The 21,800-nt window shown below is 41.3% G+C and overlaps 1 protein-coding gene across 3 annotated transcripts in view; it reads left to right on the plus strand.

Annotated features, from left to right (window-relative positions):
* Positions 1-21,800, plus strand: part of LOC128517161 (beta-enolase) — a 95,157-nt gene that overhangs the window by 71,071 nt on the left and 2,286 nt on the right. For 2 of the 3 annotated variants that reach the window (XM_053490961.1, XM_053490962.1), the window contains exons 2-16: positions 6,586-6,701; positions 6,787-6,867; positions 8,092-8,232; positions 8,676-8,763; positions 10,342-10,432; positions 10,553-10,658; positions 11,078-11,171; positions 18,050-18,151; positions 18,387-18,482; positions 18,578-18,636; positions 19,208-19,277; positions 19,549-19,682; positions 19,819-20,041; positions 21,067-21,264; positions 21,357-21,558. In XM_053490961.1, the coding sequence (XP_053346936.1) occupies positions 6,603-6,701; positions 6,787-6,867; positions 8,092-8,232; positions 8,676-8,763; positions 10,342-10,432; positions 10,553-10,658; positions 11,078-11,171; positions 18,050-18,151; positions 18,387-18,482; positions 18,578-18,636; positions 19,208-19,277; positions 19,549-19,682; positions 19,819-20,041; positions 21,067-21,264; positions 21,357-21,558 (1,784 nt within the window). In that variant the 5' untranslated portion in view covers positions 6,586-6,602. The remainder of the gene's footprint in view (positions 1-6,585; positions 6,702-6,786; positions 6,868-8,091; positions 8,233-8,675; positions 8,764-10,341; positions 10,433-10,552; positions 10,659-11,077; positions 11,172-18,049; positions 18,152-18,386; positions 18,483-18,577; positions 18,637-19,207; positions 19,278-19,548; positions 19,683-19,818; positions 20,042-21,066; positions 21,265-21,356; positions 21,559-21,800) is intronic. The other variant, XM_053490963.1, reaches the window with a different exon arrangement.

Here is a 21,800-nt window from a genome sequence, read left to right on the forward strand (position 1 = left end):
AAAGAAGCAAAGCATTTATTATATATTATTTAATATTTACATATTATAATATAATATTATTTCGTAATGTATGACGTTTCCATTGTAACGGATTTCTCTTCTTTTCCTGTGACCACATTGATTTCCCTTCCTAAGATTTTTATTTCTTTTTTTCTAACTCTGCTCCTGGGAGTTGCGTACAGAAATTATGTTCTCGTAATCACATAAAGACACACCAGTAGTTAGCACTGTCGCCTCGCTCCTCCAGGGTCAAGGGTTCGAGCCCCAATTCGGGTCAGTGTGTGTGGAGTTTTCATGTTCTCCCCGTGCTTGGTGGGTTTCCCCTGGGTACTCTGGTGAACTGGCGTTCCTGAATTGCTTGTTGTGTGTGTGTGTGTGTGTGTGTGTGTGTGTGTGTGCACCCTGCGATGAATTTGCTTAAATTAGTGTCTCCTGGTTCCTGTGTTTGGACACACATTTCTAGGTAGGATTTATTCTGCTGTTTTCATTTGTCCTTGTCGCTATATCAGATTCTGGAACACACACACACACACACTCCCTTTTTCCTGAGCAGTTTTTGAAGGACGTGAGGATGTTCTAACACACTCTTCCTAAGGATAAGGATATTAGCGAGTGTGAAGTCTAGATTTTGAGATCCGGAGCGAGCGAAGCGGTCTGAGTGTGTGTCCTGGTTAAAAAGATGAAATGTTCTCAAGCTCATGAGACTCGTCCATTCTCACACGAGGACGTGACTCCGTTGTCTCCGTGCTGCAGGTTAAGGCTGTAATTCTTACAATTGATTGAGACAGGAAGTGCTTTAAGTGTGTAATTAATGTCACACGTCTCCTCCCGGACTCACACACATGTATTTCCAGAACCGTTTAAAATCTTATGAAAAGATCTACAGTTTTTTTCGGAAAACTGTCTTATTTTCCAGATCTTTCCAAAGACAGGACATGTTGATAAATAGAGGATTATTATTTTATTTCCTCACCCTGCGATGCCACTCGGACTCCTGCGGCGCTCCTGACGCCGTTCTGAGATCGTCTGGTTGTAGAAAAAGGGCAGATGTCGAGGTTTGACTTTTAATAATCAGTAACCATGGTTGCAGTATGCACTAATAACCACAAGGTCATGGGTTTACGTCGCCACGCAAGTGTGAGAGAGGACGAGTTTATAATTATGACATGTTTACGATCATCGCTTAACGGAGGTAGGCCAAGTGCACCAATCCTGGACTTGTGTAAAAGTAAAGCAAAGAAGTGACCTAGTCCTCAAGTACAAGTTAAAGTACCGCATTTACAACTTAGTATCACATATACTTGTAAATACTATTCACAAATAAAAAGCTTGTATTAGCTTACTGTAGCCTTTCAGTTATAGTAAAGGGTCTCTTTTTCTTCTTTCTCTCTCTCTCTCACACACACACTTCCTCCTTCACTCTCCTCTCCTGTGATCATGCTGTTGTCCTCTCTGTCTGCTGGTGTCTCCACCTCTGATTTCACACACCAGCTACATGATTAATCATTTCACAGAGGGAAGGCAGATCATGCAGTTATCCTTAATGGTCAGCAGGTGGCGTATTTCGCACCACTGGTTATATAGCGCGACACTATGTAGAAATGCGGCGAAGTAGAAAGTACAGCTGTTTGTTGTTTGTTCAAGGATGTAGTGAAAAGTGTCAACTAATAAGAACTAAATGTACTCTGTCACATTCCACAATTAATGAATATAATTATCAGACTATCTACAGTAATCATATGTTGTCAAGGTTTTTAAGTTTAAAGTTTAATGACATCTGTTACACAATAATGTTTACTTGAAATCTTAACTTGACTCAGATCTTTCATTAACCGAGGTTCGGTAGATTGGCGTTTCTTTGATTTGTTAGCTTATAAAAAGAGAAAATAAGTGAAGAACAGCTTGTTATCAAGGAAAATGCACCCACTTAACTGATAATGATGAAATTTGATCTGGACTGAGATATAGTATACAGGGCAATCTAGCATCTAGAAATAAACAATGTTTTCTAATTAAATAACAAAGTATTTAATTAAAATTAAATAACAGTAATATCTTTAAATTACTGAATTAAAATACATTAAACTTTAAAATAAAACTTAAAAGTCAAAAGTACAAAGAAATAAAACAAATACCCATTTAAAAAATATATATATTTTTATATTTTGTCCCAAAACAGGGACATTTAAGGAGGATGTAACATATACTTTATTGGTATTCTTATCAGATCACTCACCATTTTTAATCTAATGTTGAAGGAAAGATAAAGGAAAAAAAAAGTGCCCTTTAGACATATTAATTTTAGAGTCATGTTAATAATCAGGAAAATAATTTAAATAAGACATTTCTAGTGTTCTTTGTGACACCGATTTCTACACTGTATTTCCTTTTATTCTTAAATAGATCTGTTAATAGCTGTCCTCTCTAACGTACAGTTAAGTAGCTTTAAATATGAAAAGATTGAATTAATTTAACTTACCGATGACCAAATGAAGTCTATGCCCGAAGCACTGGACGCTCAAAAAAATTTCACTGCAGTTATTTCAAGTTGAACCTCGCTACGTCACTTACTGAGACATCTGTAATAATGTGTTGTTTTGTTCTGCTCACACTGGGTTGTGCTTTGTTTTGTTCCATCCACTATGGATTGGTCCATTTTACCGGAATGCATTCATCATACTTTTCTCTGTGTTGCTTCAGGTGCTGATATAAATTTGTTGTGTTGCCACGTGATGTAGCGACTTTGGTTTTGCCAATTTTGCAAAGTACCTTTTTCTGCTCAGAAACCAAAATATCGCCACATAAAAGGTTGCATTTTTTTCTGGGCACAAGTTCAGCGTCGGTCTCTTCTGTATCCATTTTCTCCCGTCTCCACACTGCGCTGTGGAAAGTCACGCGATCACCAGCATGCACACTACACAAGACTGACTGGTTATTTTATATTTTTGACATAAGAAATGGCCATGCAGCTCTTAGAATGAATGTCTGGTTACTTCCGCGAACGCATTTGTTAATTTAATATGATCGCAACATTAGTTGTAATGTAATCGCATAGGCTGACATCGCGATATGATTAATCGTGCAGCACTAATCATAACTAAAATAGATTGTCCCTGACATACAAATAAGTTTCGTTCCCGGAGCATGTTCATAAGTTGGATTCGTTCTTAAGTCTGACAAAGTGAGTCTTATACGCCTTTGACACGAGTATACAATGTAACACATACCAGTCCACCTTACTAAATGTGTCTCCTTTCCCCACAAAAAACAATAACTGCGCCTAAGGAAATGAATCTCACAGCGAAATGTAACAGTGTTGTCTGCACCTTTAAATCGCGAGCGGACACCATTCGCGAGCTGTTCTCCACTGTATTGGACTGTGAAGTCCGTTTTGTTGGGGATTTTCTGAAATTAGGATTATTAAGCCTCGGGACAGCTTTACAGGACAGACATTTTCTATCATCGTGCTCCCGGACTGATTCACTGAAACCTGTGAGACCGACTCACCCCACACCCCCACACACACTCATAGAATATACTGGGCATTTTATACGTTCACTTACACACTGAGATTATGGTATGTAATTGTAAAAATAATGGAATCTAGTTCACTGCAGCGTCTGTTTCCTGTACAATACACATGAACTGCTTCCATGATTTGTTGGCATCTATGAATGTTTGTACAACCACGGTCCGTTCGTAACTGCAGTAATTTGTAACTTCTGTCATATATAAGTGTTCATAAGTTGGGGACGACCTGTACTCATACACATTGCCATTCTTAAAAAAGAAAAAAAATCTTATCTTTATGTATGTTTGCGTTTGAGGTGATAAAAATGTAGATCTAAACTCTTTGCACATCAGCAGGCAGCGCAGCGTCCTGTGTGGTCAGAGGGAATTGTTTACTAAATTAGTTTTATTATTGTAGCAAAATCTAGAAAAAACATTATAATAGTAATAATATTGAATCAGGATATTTTTTTTAAATCTTAGTAGTTACAGAATCGCAATCCATATCATTTCCTCACTGAGGGTATTGTGATAATGTGGTGTCAGGTGACGGCTGGTATGTGATATCGAGTATAATGTTTATGACTAACAGACACAGGTTTTACTCCATTAATCCCAAATCTCATTGGTTATCACATAATGTGTGTGTGAGAGAGAGGGGTGTGTGTGTGAGATGTGTTCCTCCTGTCCTGTGACTAAACTTTGGTTTCAGGGCGTGTTCATCAGAGAATCCTCCTCGTCAGTCTGGAATCAGAAAATAACTTGTTGCATAAGAGTGAAGTTTCCTGGGCGTTGTGGTCACGTCCGTAATCAGATTCAAATTACTAGAGCGTACGATTAGACTAAAGTTAGAATTTCCAATCAAAAATTTAATATCACCAGCATCACTAGGAATTCCCAGGCGTTCCTTACTGACTGTAACGGTCAATATTTTGAACCTAAACTTTTAAATGATCATTACATTGCTAATCTTTCTTTTGTTAATAAAAGATTTTCAAACTGTTTCTACAGCCAAACTCGTTCCTTAGAGCCAAATACACTCGCTGTTCAGTAATCAGAGAGTGAGTCAGGGGAGAAGTGAAAAAAGTGGATCGGATAAAGTTGAAGTAAAAAAAAGTCCTATAAACTTAACTTTGAGACCAACTTTAATGGATTGTAGCGCAGAGTGAGAACCCGCCAGTGGGTATAAGGTCTCCTCTGCCTCGAGACGGCCTGATGGTAAGGAACAGTACACACACACACACACACACACATACTCAAGCGGTATTTTGGTTTTACCGCCATGCCTCATGGTGGCTATAGTTATATATTTATATTTATATATATAAATTATTATTTTGAAATTGTCAGTGACTGTGTGCTGTATGACATGCGTACATTTATCTATTCATACATCTTTAAAGGCTCAGTTTTTATAGTGTACATGTCTCTTTTATTTATTTATTTTCAGTAAGCCATGCTGTGTCTCGAGTTTTTTGTGTTTGGTGAGGATTCGGCGATTCGTACTATTTACTTTGTGCATCATAGTCTTTGTGCATTTTGTGTCTTCCGCATAATCTGTGTGAACATGGTACACTATCATGTTGAGCAGACAGGCGGGCAGACAGGCGGCCAGACAGACGGGCAGACAGACAGACAGACAGACGGGCAGACAGACAGACAGACAGACAGACAGGCAGACAGAAATCCCTCTGAGACTGTATTCTGGTCCTCCAGTGTATGAACCATGAAGATTTCACTGAAAGAACGAGTTCTGACCAACGTACAGACAAAACCTCTCTGTCATCCATATAGATTGAAGATTACTTTAGTCACTTATTTACTTTACTAGTTCATGGAGTTACTTTATTTTAGCCATTTCCAAAAATGAAGAATGCTGCCGTACAGTCCTGCGTCCCTACCGAACCTTTAATCTCGACTTGAATAAACCGAGTGCCTTTTTGTCTTTATTAGTTCTGACTACTGTTAACATTTCATCATAAATATTTAGTGTAATTTAATTATATGAATTTAATTATACATTTATTAATTGATTATATTTATTAAGGTAACTTAATTACAAAATTAAATAAAATTTTTATCTAGGAACTAATTGCTTAACATTCATTACTTGCATCAATTAATTATTTATATTTCACTTCTGTGAATTCAGCCTGTTGTTATTTGTGTGCGTGCGCTTCAACTTCCCGTAAGTGTGTGTGTGTGTTTGTGTGTGTGAGAAACTTAAATAAGAAAGGAGGAGGGGTTACAAGACAAGAATAGTGAGAGGGGGGTCAGAAAAAAATGGGTATTTACCTTGAACAAAAAGTAAATTATAGTGTAGTAGGAGTCACAGTCGCACTAATAAATTCAAGGGTTTTAATCGATCTTTTAATCGAGAGAATTTGGTGTTTTAATGGAGCACTGTGCACTTTGATTTAAAACGAGCTCTGTTTTACTTAGTCCTTGCTTTAAAGACTTTTATTACTATTATTTATTACAGTTACTTATAGGGATGCACCGAAATGAAAATTCTGGGCCGAAAACGAAAATTTTTGGATGCACTTGGTCGAAAACCGATACCGAAACCGAAAATAGCTTCATTAAAAAACATGTTTAAAATATTTTCTTTTTGTTTGTATTAAAAAAACTACAAATGAATTAAGCAATCAAACTTTTATTGATAATAAATAACAGTAATAAGGCTGTTTAACTATAACAAAACTAAATAAAATTTCTTTCTGTAACATATTGCAACTTTGCTGTCCTCATCTGAAACTTTGAAGTGCTTCCAAACCGCCGACATACTCCGTGTTTGATGCGTAATGACAGCGCGAACGAGACGGGAGGATGGGAGAGGCGTGGCGACAATTTCGGCTTTTATTTTCGGCGCTTTCTTACGTTTTGGCCGAAACCGATAATGCTCTTTCGGCCGAAAATTTTCGGCGGCCGAAATTTCGGTGCATCCCTAGTTACTTATTTATTCATTTATTCCTAATGTTTTAGCAAAAATGCTCCCAATGAATACTAAATAACTCTAAATAAAAGATTTTTGTAAATTCAGTTCAATTTTCTCTTTCTTTCTCTCTCTCTCAGTCCTGCCGTGTATCAGAATGGTGTGTGTGTGGTGTGTGGAGGGTCGCCTGAGGACATTGACCTTTGCCCTCTGCTCCATGCTGACCTTTTCCCCTGGACATGCCTACATCTACGTGGTGAGTAAATGATCTGGGGGTGAAGGATGTGTGTGTGTGACTCTTCGTCTCTCTCTCTCTGATCTCACTCTCGTTTGTCTCTCAGCACCTGAATAACATGAGCTCCATGCTGTTAGAGGACTGGCCGGCTCTGTTCGGGTCTCCTCTGCCCCGGGACGGCCTGATGGTAAGGAACAGTGCGCACACACATACACACATACATATATACACACACACACATACACATATATATATATATATATATATATATATATATATATATATATACACGCATACATACACACACGTATATAAATACACATACATACACACACACATACACACAGACACACAGACACACACACACATATACAGTGCATCTGGAAAGTATTCACAGTACATCGCCTTTTCCACATTTTGTTATGTCACAGCCTTATTCTAAAATGGATTAAATTCATTTTCCCTCAGAATTCTACACACGACACCCCAGAATAAAAAATAAAAATACTGGATTTTTTAAAAATTCTATTTAAAAAAATAAAAAAATTGAGGAATCTCAAAATTGAGCTCAGACGCATCCTGTTTCCCCCGATCATCCTGTTTCCCCCGATCATCTTGGTTCCCCCCCGATCATCTTGGTTCCCCCCCGATCATCTTGGTTCCCCCCCGATCATTTTGGTTTCCCCCATGATCATCCTGTTCCCCCTGATCATCCTGTTCCCCCTGATCATCCTTGAGATGTTTCTGCAGGTTAATTGGAGTCCACTTGTGGTAAATTCAGTTGGTTGGACATGATTTGGAGAGACACACACCTGTCTATATAAGGTCCCACAGTTGACAGTTCATGTCAGAGCACAAACCCAGCATGAAGTCAAAGGAATTGTCTGTAGACCTCCGAGACAGGATTGTCTCCAGGCACAGATCTGGGGAAGGTTACAGAAGAATCTCTGCTGCTTTGAAGGTCCCAATGAGCACAGTGGCCTCCATCATCTGTAAGTAGAAGAAGTTCGAAACCACCAGGACTCTTCCTAGAGCTGGCCGGCCATCTAAACTGAGCGATCGGGGGAGAAGGGCCTTAGTCGTCAGGGAGGTGACCAAGAACCCGATGGTCACTCTGTCAGAGCTCCAGAGGTCCTTTGTGGAAAGAGGAGAACCTTCCAGAAGGCCAACCATCTCTGCAGCAATCCACCAATCAGGCCTATATGGTCGAGTGACCAGAGAGTCTCATCAGACCTGAGAATTTAGTTTCTCCTGGTCTGAGAGTCCTTCAGGTGCCTTTTGGCTGCCATGTACCTTTTACTAAGGAGTGGCTTCCGTTTGTCAGCTCTACATTTTATTCGCTTACCTTTCACTCTGTTCTTTTTGTCTTTTTGATTTTCTCTCCCTCTCTCTCTTCCTGCCTCTCTCTCAGGGTTATCTGGTCGAGTCTCGTCCTCTGAATGCCTGCTCTCCGATAGATCCGCCTCCCGTCCCTCCCACTTCTTCAGATCCCAACAGCACCATGGGCTTCGTGGTTCTGATCCGCCGCTACGACTGCAACTTCGACATCAAGGCGAGTGTCCGTTAGGCTGCAGCTCAGCTCCCTGCACTCAGTACATTACCCAGCATGCTGTGCTGCGTGTCCTAGGAGTGTTACTGCGTGGGTGTGTGTGGGTGTGTGTGGGTGTGGGTGTGGGTGTGGGTGGGTGTGGGTGGGTGTGTGTGGGTGGGTGTGTGTGGGTGGGTGTGTGTGGGGGTGTGTGTGGGTGGGTGTGTGTGGGGGTGTGTGGGTGGGTGTGTGGGTGGGTGTGTGGGTGGGTGTGTGTGGGTGGGTGTGTGGGTGGGTGTGTGGGTGGGTGTGGGGGGGGTGGGGGGGTGATTGTGTGGGTGTGTGTGTGTGGGGGTGTGTGTGTGTGGGGGTGTGTGTGTGTGGGGGTGGGGGTGTGTGGGGGGGGGAAGGGTGTGGGGATGTGTGTTAGAGTTTAGGTTTCATTTAAATAGTTTTTCCTCCCACAGGTGCTGCATGCTCAGCAGGCCGGGTACAGCGCCGCCATCGTCCACAACGTTTACTCAGACGTCCTACTGAGCATGAACTACAGCAACGGTGTGACACACACACACACACACACACACACACACCATTCTGTACCAGTGTTCATGTCCTTATCTAACCTAACTGTTGCATCATACGAACTGTTCCTGAGTCCTGTGTGTTTATTTACACACACTCTGTTGCACATCCCACACACACACACACACACACAGAGTGGTGTCAAAGGTATTCACATCCATTACTGGAGTAGAAGTATAGATACTAAGGTTTAAAAAGACTTCTTTAGAAGTTGAAGTATCAACACAAGCTTTTTACTCCAGTTAAAGTGTAAAAGTACTGGTTTCAAAACTACTTAAAGTATAAAAGTAAAAGTAACTTAAGGGGGGAAAAGCATTAAGGATAAAAGCTTAGGCTGTGCCACGGGCCTATATACTGCACTAACACCTCATAAACAAAAAGAAAAATGTGTTGTTTGGTTGTATTTTTTAACAGCCATAGTGATTTGGGATTCTGTATACGGCAATTAAGAGATAATGCATTTTAGTACAACACAAATACATTAAAGAACCATATATGTGTACTACTGAGCATTAACATGTTTATGGTGAAGAAGATATGAGAACTAGCTGCCTATAAGTATTTTAATGGTGCAAAAAGTCAAACTTCAGAGGCGTGTCATCGGTAACCTTTATTGGAATGTAAATGTACATCCAAGCTCAGCTGCAGGAATCTGTGAGGGCAACATACAGAAAAATTAGTGCACCCAGGGCAGGCTTAGTAACAATTACCCTTGTGTGGTTGTCTACAATAAACATTAGTGCTGTCAGAGTGAAGGATTAATACAAGTGATTTAATAAAAAAAAAAATATATATATATATATATATATATATATATATATATATATTTATGTGTGTGTGTGTGTGTGTGTATGTATGTATGCTATCATTGCTGTTCCCTTTCTTGCTGGTGTTTGGTTGTGACATTTCGCTTGAATCTTGAGTCTCTATCACGGACATCTTCGTCTACTTATTACAACCTTATCAACCGAAAATGCTATTTTATTCAAACGTCCTTGCTGGAGTGTGTGACATAACGTCATGTGCAGGTGCGATGGATCGCATACCAACCAATAGGGTGTGGGAATGGTATGTTTATACTTCTCATCCAACCACAATCAAATTCGCTCCATCCGGATGGCGCGGTTTATTCAGATGTTTTTTTTTTTTTAATGACGAGCTGAAATAAAATAGGAGTTACGAGGCTATTTTTAAAATGTAAGGAGTAGAAAGTACAGATAACTGCGTAGGGGGTAGAAGTAAAAAGTTGGCTAAAAAATAATTACTCCAGTAAAGTATAGATACCCCAAATTTCTACTTAAGTAAGGTAACAAAGTATTTGTACTTCCTTACTTGACACCTCTGCTCACACACACAGGTTTTTCAGAAATGTTCCCAATTCTACAAACCACTCCAAAGGCTTGTAGTCCCTCTGGCTTATTGAACCTTCAGGTCATTAAACCAGTCTGTTGTCCCTCCACGTTCCTACTCAGGGGCTCACGTGTGTTTCAGATAGAGATGGTCTTCGTGTGTGTTTGATTTCTGACCTCGTCTTCTGTTGTTGTGTTGCAGAAACGATAGCTGAAGAGATCGAGATCCCGTCGGTGTTCACCAGCTACTCCGCCTCCAAAATCCTGCACAGTTTCATCAAACAGGACCGGGGGTGAGACCAGAGGGGGCCTTTAATGTCAGGGCTGGGCGTTATATGTTTATGATAAAACACCACACACACACACACCTGATGATGATGATGACGCTCACACCACTGTGTTTATATCCACAGAGCCTACGTGATCCTGAAGCCTGACTTCTCCTTCCCCATCACCTTCTACCTCATCCCCTTCACCGGCATCGTGGGCCTGATCATCATCGTCATGGTCATTATACTGGTGAGAGATTTTAGTCTTTCAGCCTCACATTGGTCTTTCCAGGTTGGAGATGATTATGGCTAGGTGTCGCTGTTGTCAGTACTTCCACATGGATTTAGTCCCTGTTGCCATAGAAACCATAAACAGTAAAAGAATGTAAGTTATTATACATTATAGGAACAAGCTGAAGATAACAGGCTCATGCACATACTACAACTTCTAAATACAACCTTTAACACACAGAAAGTTAAGTTCACAGTTGCCACGGCAACCAGGAATCCTTCATATATACTGTATGTCTTTACAGTTGTTTTAAGTTTTAAGTACAAAATGTTATCCTACTTTAATTAAATGTTTTTTTTTATATTAGTGGATTTTTCTTCTTTTTTAATATTTTTTAATTATTAAACTTGTGTGTGTGTGTGTGTGTGTGTGCGCAGGTGGTGCGGTGTGTACAGTACAGGAAGAGACTGAGGAAGAACAGACTGTCAAAAGAGCAGCTGAAGAAAATCCCCATTCACAAATTCACTAAAGGTGAGATTCACCAAACCCCCATGATGCACCTCTGCACCCTACCTGGTGTGTTCTGACCTCGTGTTAGGGCGTGTCCAGTCACCGACCTGTCAGCTTCCTGTTTTTAAATTTATTTTATTATTTCTGTTTGAGTCAAGAGAGCAAAGTGTTAGAGACGTGAGACTCGCCCCAGGAACGAGACGTTCACCTCGAAATCATCAGAATCACAAAATAATTAGTGACAAATTAATTATAAATCCAATGAATAGCAACTTATTTAGAAGAAGACTGGTGCAGAGTTAGAGGTGAGAAATGTTTAGAGGTTTTCTAGATAAAACTTCGTGTTAAATAAACCTGAATTACTGAATCGATTCATGAATCAAAAACTCTATCATAATTTCGTTTAATTCATTTCTAGTAGGGATGCACCGAAATTTCGGCCGCCGAAAATTTTCGGCCGAAATAGCATTATCGGTTTCGGCCGAAACGTAAGAAAGCGCCGAAAATAAAAGCCGAAATTGTCGCCACGTCTCTCCCATCCTCCCGTCTCGTTCGCGCTGTCATTACGCATCAAACACGGAGTATGTCGGCGGTTTGGAAGCACTTGGAAGCAAGTTTTGTTATTGTTAAACAGCCTTATTACTGTTATTTATTATCAATAAAAGTTTGATTGCTTAATTAATTTGTAGTTTTTTTAAAACAAACAAAAAGAAAATATTTTAAACATGTTTTTTAATGAAGCCATTTTTGGTTTCGTTATCGGTTTTCGGCCAAGTGCATCCAAAAATTTCGGTTTCGTTTTCGGCCCAGAATTTTCATTTCGGTGCATCCCTAATTTCTAGCTAAAAGAATCACCTGCTAATCTCCTCCTCCTCCCCCTCCCCCCCCCTCCCCCCCCTCTCTCTCACTCTCTCTCTCTCTCTCTTTCAGGTGATGAGTATGATGTGTGTGCGATCTGTCTGGATGAGTATGAAGAAGGGGATAAGCTGCGGGTGCTGCCATGTTCACACGGTAAACTTGTGTGTGTGTGTGTGTGTGTGATTTTTAAATGAAAAATATCATGTTTTTGGACTCATGAGTAAGTTGTAACTGAGTTGTGTGTTTTCTGTCACACTCCTCTGTGCGCGCGTGTGTGTGTGTGTGTGTCCTGGTTCTCAGCCTATCACAGCCGGTGTGTGGACCCGTGGCTCACGCAGACCAAGAAGACGTGTCCCGTGTGTAAGCAGCGAGTCACGCGCTCCAACCCCGACTACTCTGACTCGTCTGACTCCGAGGAGGAGGCGGGGCCTCACGCGGGCGATGACGGAGAGGGCCGGGCTTCCGGGGAGGGGCATTCTGAGCGCACACCTTTGCTCCATCCGTCTCCTCCGACCTCGGGCACCTACGAGGCCACGGTTGCCACGGTAACCACCTCAGCACAGTGCCTGCCTCAGCGTGACTCTCCGTTGCTAGGATACGAGGGTTACTACTCCCCCATGGAGGGCTCAGAGGAGGACACGGAGGAAACGGACGAGGGCGAAGACGATGACGACGATACGGCGCAGCTGATCGGCCGCGGCGCCGTCAGGGTGTGAGAGCAAAGCATCATGGGAAGGAGAATTAAAACTAAACACGAGCCTTTTCAGACTTTCTTTTGTTGTTTTTGTTTATTTTTAAACCTAATTTTCAGGGCTAGTTGGTATAGAGTGAAGATTTTTTTTTATTATTATTTCCCAGTGATTGAAAAGTTGTAGGATTAGGGTGAGAACCAGCGCCCTCTGGAGGTAGGACATCTGTCAGGACACGCTGTCGCAGTGTTTCGAGCAGAAAGAACAGGGCTTTAGAGATTTATTGTGCAATACGGACCTTTTATGTTTTATGTAGATAGACGAGTCTCTGCGTCTCATCAGGCTGCACAGTTCGGACGCAAACAACGCGCGTGATTAAATTCGTATGTGATTGATTAATGACTTGAATCCGCCTTTTTAGATCCGCGTCCATGGATCGGAATCATCTGGATCGTGTCAGGATTAACAGACTAATCAGTGAGTTATTGTGCAGCGCTGCTGATCTTTATTTCATCTCTGTTTATTTTTTTTTACTTTTCAGACACACTCGGATATGTAGATATATTCGCTCTCTAAACACACGTGTACAGTAACACTATGCTTGTTTTTTTATAACTGACGCCTCTCTCCCTTCATCCTGTCGACTCGTTCAGTCTCACGCGATGTCTCAATGCGTTTCTAACCTACCCGTTGATCTCTTTCCCCTAACGATCAGCACCTGGTGTCCTGTATCGTGTGTAATTAAAGGAGCCCGAGCGGCCAGGACGTCTGGACTTCTCGTCTGGTTTGTGACAGGCTAACGTAGCTAACGTGGCACCGTGACGTCTGTTAACGCCTCCGGTTTAGTCCGCTGCTCAAAATCCACCGATCGGTCGAGTGTGTGTCGATCAGACGGTAGCTACACCGGTCGCGTCACACATTTGAGCCGGGCGTGAAGGCGAGATGGGGAAGGTTGTGTATTTTTATTTTCTCTACTGATCGCTATAGTTAATGGTGAAGGTAAACGAGTGCGTGTTTTAAATAAACATAAATAACGTGTAATATATCGGATTTGTGCCTGAAGTGAACGCTCGCTCTTTAACCTGACTGTCTTTAGGACCTGAGCGCAGTGTCATGAGTTTTTAATTAAACCACCTGCGTGTGATGGCATTTTATGTTTTGTGGAAAAAAAACTTAACTGTAACCCAGCTTGTGTAACATTAGCATGTGTGTGTAAGTGTGTGTGTGTGAATGTGTGTGAGTGAATCTGTATGTAATTTTCACCCTGTTTTGAATAACACTATAATTGAACACTGTTCTAGCGCCCCCTTGGGACCACTCACTGCAAGTCATCATTATGATCATGATGATGTTGAGTTTTTTTTTTTTTTTTTTTTTGTTTCCCCACAAAGATGTTAGACAGATGTTTGAATGTGTGTGTGTGTGTGTGTGTGTGTGTGTAACCACATTCCTAATGTACTACACTGTTTAGCTTTTGTGCCATAAAAAGGATTTTTATCTATTCACTGTGTGACTCTGGTTTTTGCAGGTTTTAAATGGATTTATTGTGCAACTAGTGTAAAATCCTCCGCTACGTCTGTGTGTGTGTGTGTGTGTGTGTGTGTGTGCGTAATTGCACTCCTGAGTTTTATTTCGTGAATTGTGCGCTCTGATTGGTTTATTTTAAGACGCTCGTTCTGATGTCGTCGTTTCCATGGTAACGGCTCCTTAATGAATGATGTAAATAAGTTAAACAGACGATTCTGTAACACATGACTTTAGTCTCCAGTCCTGGAGTCGGAGGTGAAGCCGGAACGGTGCAGTTTTCCCAGATCTTCAGGACAGAAGAGTTTTTTCCTCAGTTGTGTGTTTGTAGCCAATAAAATATAAATTGTTGCCGAGGAATAAAACAATATAATAATATGATTCTGTCTTACAAAGAAGTGAGCTTCATCGTGCTTATTAAGTCTTAATTAGTGTCATTTGACATTCTGTCTTTAGATTTTTAAGCCACGCCCCCTTTGTATGAGATCATCGTGATCAGAGAATAATCAGCTCCATGTGATATTTAATGCATTACACTTATTTTTTCTCAAAAGCTGATATGATGCCACTGATCGTTACATTGAGGTTATTCGTGTTAAGAACACACACACACACACACACACATTTAAGGAAACTAATTTTACCCGGGACCTTTAGTGCACCTGGGGCGTATCCGTCTGCCCTTTATATTGGAAATGACCTTCAGGTTCATGTTACCGCCCACTCAATGCACCGCTGACCTTTGACCTTTTTAGCTTTTCCATTTCAAGGTTCGTTTTAATCGTCTCATCTGGAATTATTCATCATTATTAAATCTTTGACAATAATCTCAGCTTTAATCTTTTCTTCGCTCTGGATTTGAGCAGGTTTAGTGTTTTTGTGCTCTGCGTGTCAGTGATGGTACGCGCCCTCGAGGCCGCGCTGATCCCTGACCTTTACAGATGGTCCCATATTTGATCGGGGAGCCGTGTCCATTTTTGACAGCTGACATTAGGGAGCGTCTTAAAATAGGCGGCCAGAGGGGCAGGAGGAGCACTCGGCTGGAGCCCTCGAGCTAGACACACACACACACACACACACACACTGAGGTGAGTGTTTTCTGGGTTTTTTTGTTTATTTTTATGTATTGTAACAATAATGGAGTTAATGTTAGTGGACTTGATGTGAACAGAACCGGATGCAGGTGTGAGAGCGAGTGTTAAACTCCCACACTCAGGTTTTAAATGGATTTATTGTGTTCTAGTGTAAAATCCTCCTCTACCTGTGTGTGTGTGTGTGTGTGTGTGTGTGTGTGTGTGTGTGAGAAATGCATGTTTTTTTTCTTTAAAGCAATCCAGAGCTTTGATCGTGGCAGTACAGGAGAGTCGCGTGATTAAAATAAATTGACACTGAATAGATGAAGGAGAAGAAATCCTTGGACTAGAACGCGCGGTGTTTAAGAGAGATTTGTACAGGAATGTTATGATTCAAGGGGTGTGTGTGTGTGTGTGTGTGTGTGTGTGTAAGTACATAAGCTTAAGCTAAACTTGGGGTGAACTTAAGTATTGAGATATTTAGTCCTCTGTGTGTGAAAAGATTTTCTTTTTAGTTTAATAAGAACAGAAAAACAAGTGTGTGTGTGTGTGTGTGTGTGAGAGAGACTTGGCAGTGAATGTGTTGAGTACAGCCATGTACAGTATTCACTTTCAGACGCCAGTACACTATCTCTCTCTCTCTCTCACCCACACACACACACACACACACACACTCTTCTGTGTATCTACAGCTATTAATAGTGAATGTTAATGCAGGTTGTGTTATAATAATAATAATAATAATAGTTATAGCAGGTATTAATAAATATAAATAATTATAACCATTTAAAGTAGTTAATAGTTTAGTTTTAATAAATGTTACTTTTTAATTATAAAATAATTCTTTATCACTGATTTCTTATTGTAAGGAATAAATATGACGTCGCTGTTTATCGTAAATGTAAATAACTGATATGTGACTCTTTATCGTCGCCGTTCTCGAGCGCTCGGCGTCCTGTAACGTCATCTAAAGGGTTTGTGTTTAACATTAAAGGTGCAGTGTGTAAGGTTACCATGTGGGACACTTTCTTCCCTTTTAGTTCAAGTTTACTTGGTTTGTTTCAAGAAAAGCTCCGCCCCCAGACAGAACAAGACTACTAAGCCACGCCCCCTTTGTATTCTGGAGAAGAAATAATAAAAAAACACGCCTAGGTTTTTATTTCAGTTGCAGTTGACATGACAGCCAGCGGCGTCTCACACACTGCTCCTTTACACAGAATTAATAGTCACGTCGGGTTTGACACGTCGGGTTTGACACGTCGGGCTTTACAAACCTGCTACAGATCTCTCTCCAGTGCAGACAGGTTTAACCAGAGTGTTTGTGAATGTGAGAGGGACACACTGAAGGGATACGGAAACACATTTCACCAAGTGACACGCCAGGAGAGGACAAGGACGAGGACACGGAGACACTGACCTTGTCCTGATCTAGTGAGCGATGGTGATGTGAGGATCGTACGGCGTTCACACAGTGCTGAGCTATTTGTGGTGTGTAAATGTCAAGGACTTCAGAGTCGTTCAGGACGAGTGAGAGAGACGGAAAGAGACAGATGACTGGGTCAAAGCGAGACGCAGCTTCATCAACTTTAATATTAACTTTTTTTGTCACAATTGGGTGTAAATGATACGTTTACTGTAAATGATTCATTAATAATTAATACCTAAAATGACAATTTAATAATTGTTCAACTGTGTTTAAGAAATTTAACATAATAAAATGTATCAAATTAAATTGTTAACTAAAAAGAATTACTTAGCTATTAATAACAATAATATTATTAATATTATTAATAATTATTAATAATAATAATAATACATTTCTGTATAAATATTATAATCCTTAAAATGATTTAATATTAAGTGTACCTGGCAATATCACAGTGATACATATTTACATTCTTAACACAATAAACACATTTATTTACACTGTTAACACATTAATTTATATTAATTAACTGTTTAGGATTAATGAGACAAAAAAGGAAAAAAGAGCAATTAAGGGTTCAACAAAAGTCACTACTAATAATTATTAAGTCGTATTAATGTATTATTAATATTAATAATCATATCAGCGATATAATGATATAATTACTGTAATAAGATATTTGCTTTAACTGTTTAATGCCAATCAACTGAATGGAAAAAAAACTAATATTATTTACATTCATTAATTTGGTTTGTTTTTATTGTGCTTACAATTAATTAAAAATATTAGAAATGTTATTATTATTATTATTATGTGTAAATAGCGATGTACAGTTGTGATTACCCTTACATACCGTGCTATTAATAAAACCAAAAATCCCACTGGCCAATCAGAGTGTGAGTCTGGGGTGAATAGCCCAATCAGAGCCGAGGTCCCGCCTCCGTCACCCAGGCGGACTGGCCTCCGGTTGTGTTGAGAAGAGAGGAGTTGTGCAGAATGAGAGGAACAACTGCACACAGATTACTGAGCACAGGTGCGGGGGACGGGGGACGGGGGACGGGGGACAGCTCCAGCCTTTACACACGCCATGTTTTAATAATTAATATCTGGAAGTTTGTTATAATATTAGGGGAGGAATTCACTGTGACAAGGTGACACTGAGACCGTGTGCTTTATTATATTACACTCTCAGGTCTGCTATTAATAGCATAATTACATTATATTCATTACATTTATATCATATTTACATTTCTGCTATAATTAAGTTACATTAGTGTTAGATTGGTATTTTTCCGTATGTTCTATTTTGTCTTTTTGTCCCACATGTAGCTCTGACTGCAGCCAGGATGTCCATCATCAAGATCCACGCTCGTGAGATCCTCGACTCCAGGGGGAACCCCACAGTGGAGGTCGACCTTTACACAGAGAAAGGTCTCTCTCTCTCACACACACACACACACACACACACACACACACACAATAAATCCTCACTTCAGTAAACAAAGTCTTCCAATTCCTTTTATTTTTTCTTTTCGGTTCTGCTCTATCAATCCTTCCTCACTCATTGTTTCTCTCTCTCTCTCCTCTTTCTCTGTTTTCTGTCATCCACCGTTCCCTCCCTCTCTCTGTCCCTCTCTCTCTCCCTCCCTCTCTCCCTCTCTCTCAGGGCGTTTCAGGGCTGCGGTCCCCAGCGGCGCCTCCACGGGTGTTCATGAGGCTCTGGAGCTGAGAGACGGAGACAAAACTCGCTACCTGGGCAAAGGTGAGACACGATGCACTTTAACTAAAGAGAAAGTCCAAATAAATATGTACTGGATGATGATGATGATGATGATGATCTGTGTGTTTAAAATAAAGGTGTGACTAAAGCTGTTGATCATGTGAACAAGGACATCGTCCCCAAGCTGCTGGAGCAAGTGAGCAAGTCTTCTGTCCTCTTTTACTTCTATCTCACTTTCCTCCCATTTCTCTGTTTCTCCTCCTGTTCTTCTTTTATTTTTTTTCATTCATCTTTTACTCCTCTCTCACTTTTCTCACACTCTTCTCACTTATGTCTCATTCTTTTCTCACTGCTCTTTCACTCTTCGTACAAACTCCTCTCTCTCCCTCACATTAATCTTTCACACACATTTTACTCTCCATTTACTTCTCTCACTCTTCTCTCACTCTTCTCTCACTCTTCTCTCACTCTTCTCTCATCCTTCTCTCACTCTTGCTAAACTAAAGAGGATATTATTAACCTGGTGAAGCACACAAAACAGCCGAGTCAAACACACAAGTCTTCACTCTTTCACACTTACACACTTACACACACACACACACACACACATACACACACATACACACACACACATACACACACACACACATTAAGATAAAAGAGTTGACTCAGAGTCAAATGGATCCATTAGTATTTGAAACAGTTTCATTAAGAGATGAAATAATCGATCCGTTAATCGGTGAGTCGTGTCTCCTCTCGTCTGTTAGAAGCTGAGTGTCGTCGACCAGGAGAAGATCGATAAGCTCATGCTGGAGCTCGATGGCACCGAGAACAAATGTGAGTGTGTGAGAGAGAGAGAGAGAGTGTGTGAGTGTGTGTGAGTGTGTGTGAGTGTGTGTGTGTGTGTGTGTAAGTGTGTAAGTGTGTAAGTGTGTGAGAGAGTGTGTGAGAGTGTGTGTGAGTGTGTGTGAGTGTGTGTGAGTGTGTGTGAGTGTGTGTGTGTGTGTGAGTGTGTGTGTGTGTGTGTGTATATCAATAGGTAGATGATTAAGGGGTTGAGGTTCACTCTGTGCTTCAGGTGGTCACATGCTTCGGTTTTGCTTTTCAGCTAAGTTTGGTGCTAACGCTATCCTGGGTGTGTCTCTGGCGGTGTGTAAGGCTGGTGCGGCGGAGAAAGGCGTTCCTCTCTTCCGCCACATCGCTGACCTCGCTGGCAACGCCGATGTCATTCTGCCCGTTCCTGTGAGTCTGTCTCCATGGCAACACCCCGCATTAGTGTAACTTTAAGTTTACAGTCAACATTCCACATCATAAATTCAATACTACATATTCACCCTTAGTCCCCTGTCCACCCGTCTGTCCATCGTTCCCTCCGCAGGCGTTCAACGTGATTAATGGTGGCTCTCATGCTGGGAATAAACTGGCCATGCAGGAGTTCATGATTCTTCCCGTCGGGGCAGCGAACTTCCGCGAGGCCATGCGCATTGGCGCTGAGGTTTATCACAACCTCAAGAGCGTCATCAAGGGCAAATACGGAAAAGACGCCACCAACGTAGGAGACGAGGGCGGATTCGCCCCCAACATCCTGGAGAACAACGAGGGTGAGGCTCATATAAGCACTGCTTCTCTCGGTCATCGCCGTGACCTTTAACCTGGGTCATGAGTTTTTATTTTTCAGACCAAACAATGATAAATAAAACCTCCATCAAAGTAATTTGTGCATTCCATACAAATACAGGATTTCTCAAATATCTACACCATTACATAGAAACCATACCACATGCTACATTTAGCTATTCAATTCCATTTAATTTTATTCATATAGTAATTTATACAATCATCATTGTCGCAAAGCAGCTTTACACAATCAAAGAAATGATCGAGGTTTGTATGGAATGTGAGTGTGTGTGAATAAGAATGATCAGATCGTCCCTGATGAACGAGCCGAAGGCGACGGTGCTGAGGGAAAAACTCCCTGAGATGGTGATAGGAAGAAACCTTGAGAGGAACCAGACTCAACAGGGAACCCATCCTCATCTGGGTGATAACGGATAGCAGGGATTGATCTGCACTCATACTGTGTGTTAGGAGGCTGGAAGTTCAGTAGAACAGGAGATGTGGAGAAGTTCATATGGAGTCCAGTTGGTTATTGGAGTCTCAGGTAGACTGTAGGAAACTCTAGTCCTGAACTATGGAGTGACTGAAGTCACGAGTCCTCAGAGAGACAGCTGTCTGTATCAGCCGAGGACAGGACCGTCTTCATGGTAAAGTGGAACCGTCCCCAGTCACCACACGCATTCCAGACAGACCACACGCAGCGTCCATGTGATGAGATCTCCAACCAGAATAGGGACACCAGGACAAGTCAGACAGGTCCAGAGGACAGAGAGGGTCTGGATCACTGGCAGCTCAGAAGAGACGTGTGTAGTGAGACAGAGAGAGAAACAGGGAGAGGGAGAGGAGAAGAGAGATCTAGGCTTAAAGTGTTTTGGATGCTGATGGTATTGGTAATGTCTTTTGTAAATTTAATTGGTAATAAAATTGTAAAAAAAAATTATTCTCCGTACAAGTCCTAAATGTTACTTTAAGCTCTAGTCTGATCTCTGTGTCTGTGTTGGATTTCCAGCTCTGGAGCTGCTGAAGTCAGCCATTGAGAAAGCCGGCTACTCAGATAAGATCATCATTGGCATGGACGTCGCTGCCTCTGAGTTCTACAGGAACGGAAAATACGACCTGGACTTCAAATCCCCCGATGATCCCAAACGCCACATCACTGGTGACCAGCTCGGAGATCTGTACAAGAGCTTCATCAAAAATTACCCAGGTCAGGATGATCAGATGATTGGATCATCGGATGATCAGATGGGATTTTATAAATAATTGTGTTAAAATGTCACTCTTTCCTCCGTCACCCAGTCCAGTCCATTGAGGACCCCTTCGACCAGGACGACTGGGAAAACTGGACGAAGTTCACCAGTTCTGTGGACATCCAGATTGTGGGGGACGACTTGACAGTGACAAACCCCAAACGCATTCAGCAGGCTGTGGAGAAGAAAGCCTGCAACTGTCTGCTGCTCAAAGTTAACCAGATTGGCTCAGTCACTGAATCCATTCAGGCGTAAGTAGCTATAGGGAGAGAGAGCCCCCTCATGCAGCTCCGCAACCAGGCCTATCCTTAAATGTAGCCCAGTCATAGGGCGTGGCCTTCCATTAATACAGCCCCCTCATGCAGCTCTGCAATAGGGCTTATTCTTACATTAATACAGCAGTGCTGCCGTACGACTTATATTATACTCACTGTGCACTTGTGCAGCTTTTTAGTTTTATTTGTTAATATAGCTGTAGAGTTTTCTCATGAGC

This window comes from Clarias gariepinus, unplaced genomic scaffold (assembly GCF_024256425.1).
Source record: "Clarias gariepinus isolate MV-2021 ecotype Netherlands unplaced genomic scaffold, CGAR_prim_01v2 scaffold_37, whole genome shotgun sequence".
Classification (NCBI taxonomy): Eukaryota; Metazoa; Chordata; class Actinopteri; order Siluriformes; family Clariidae; genus Clarias; species Clarias gariepinus.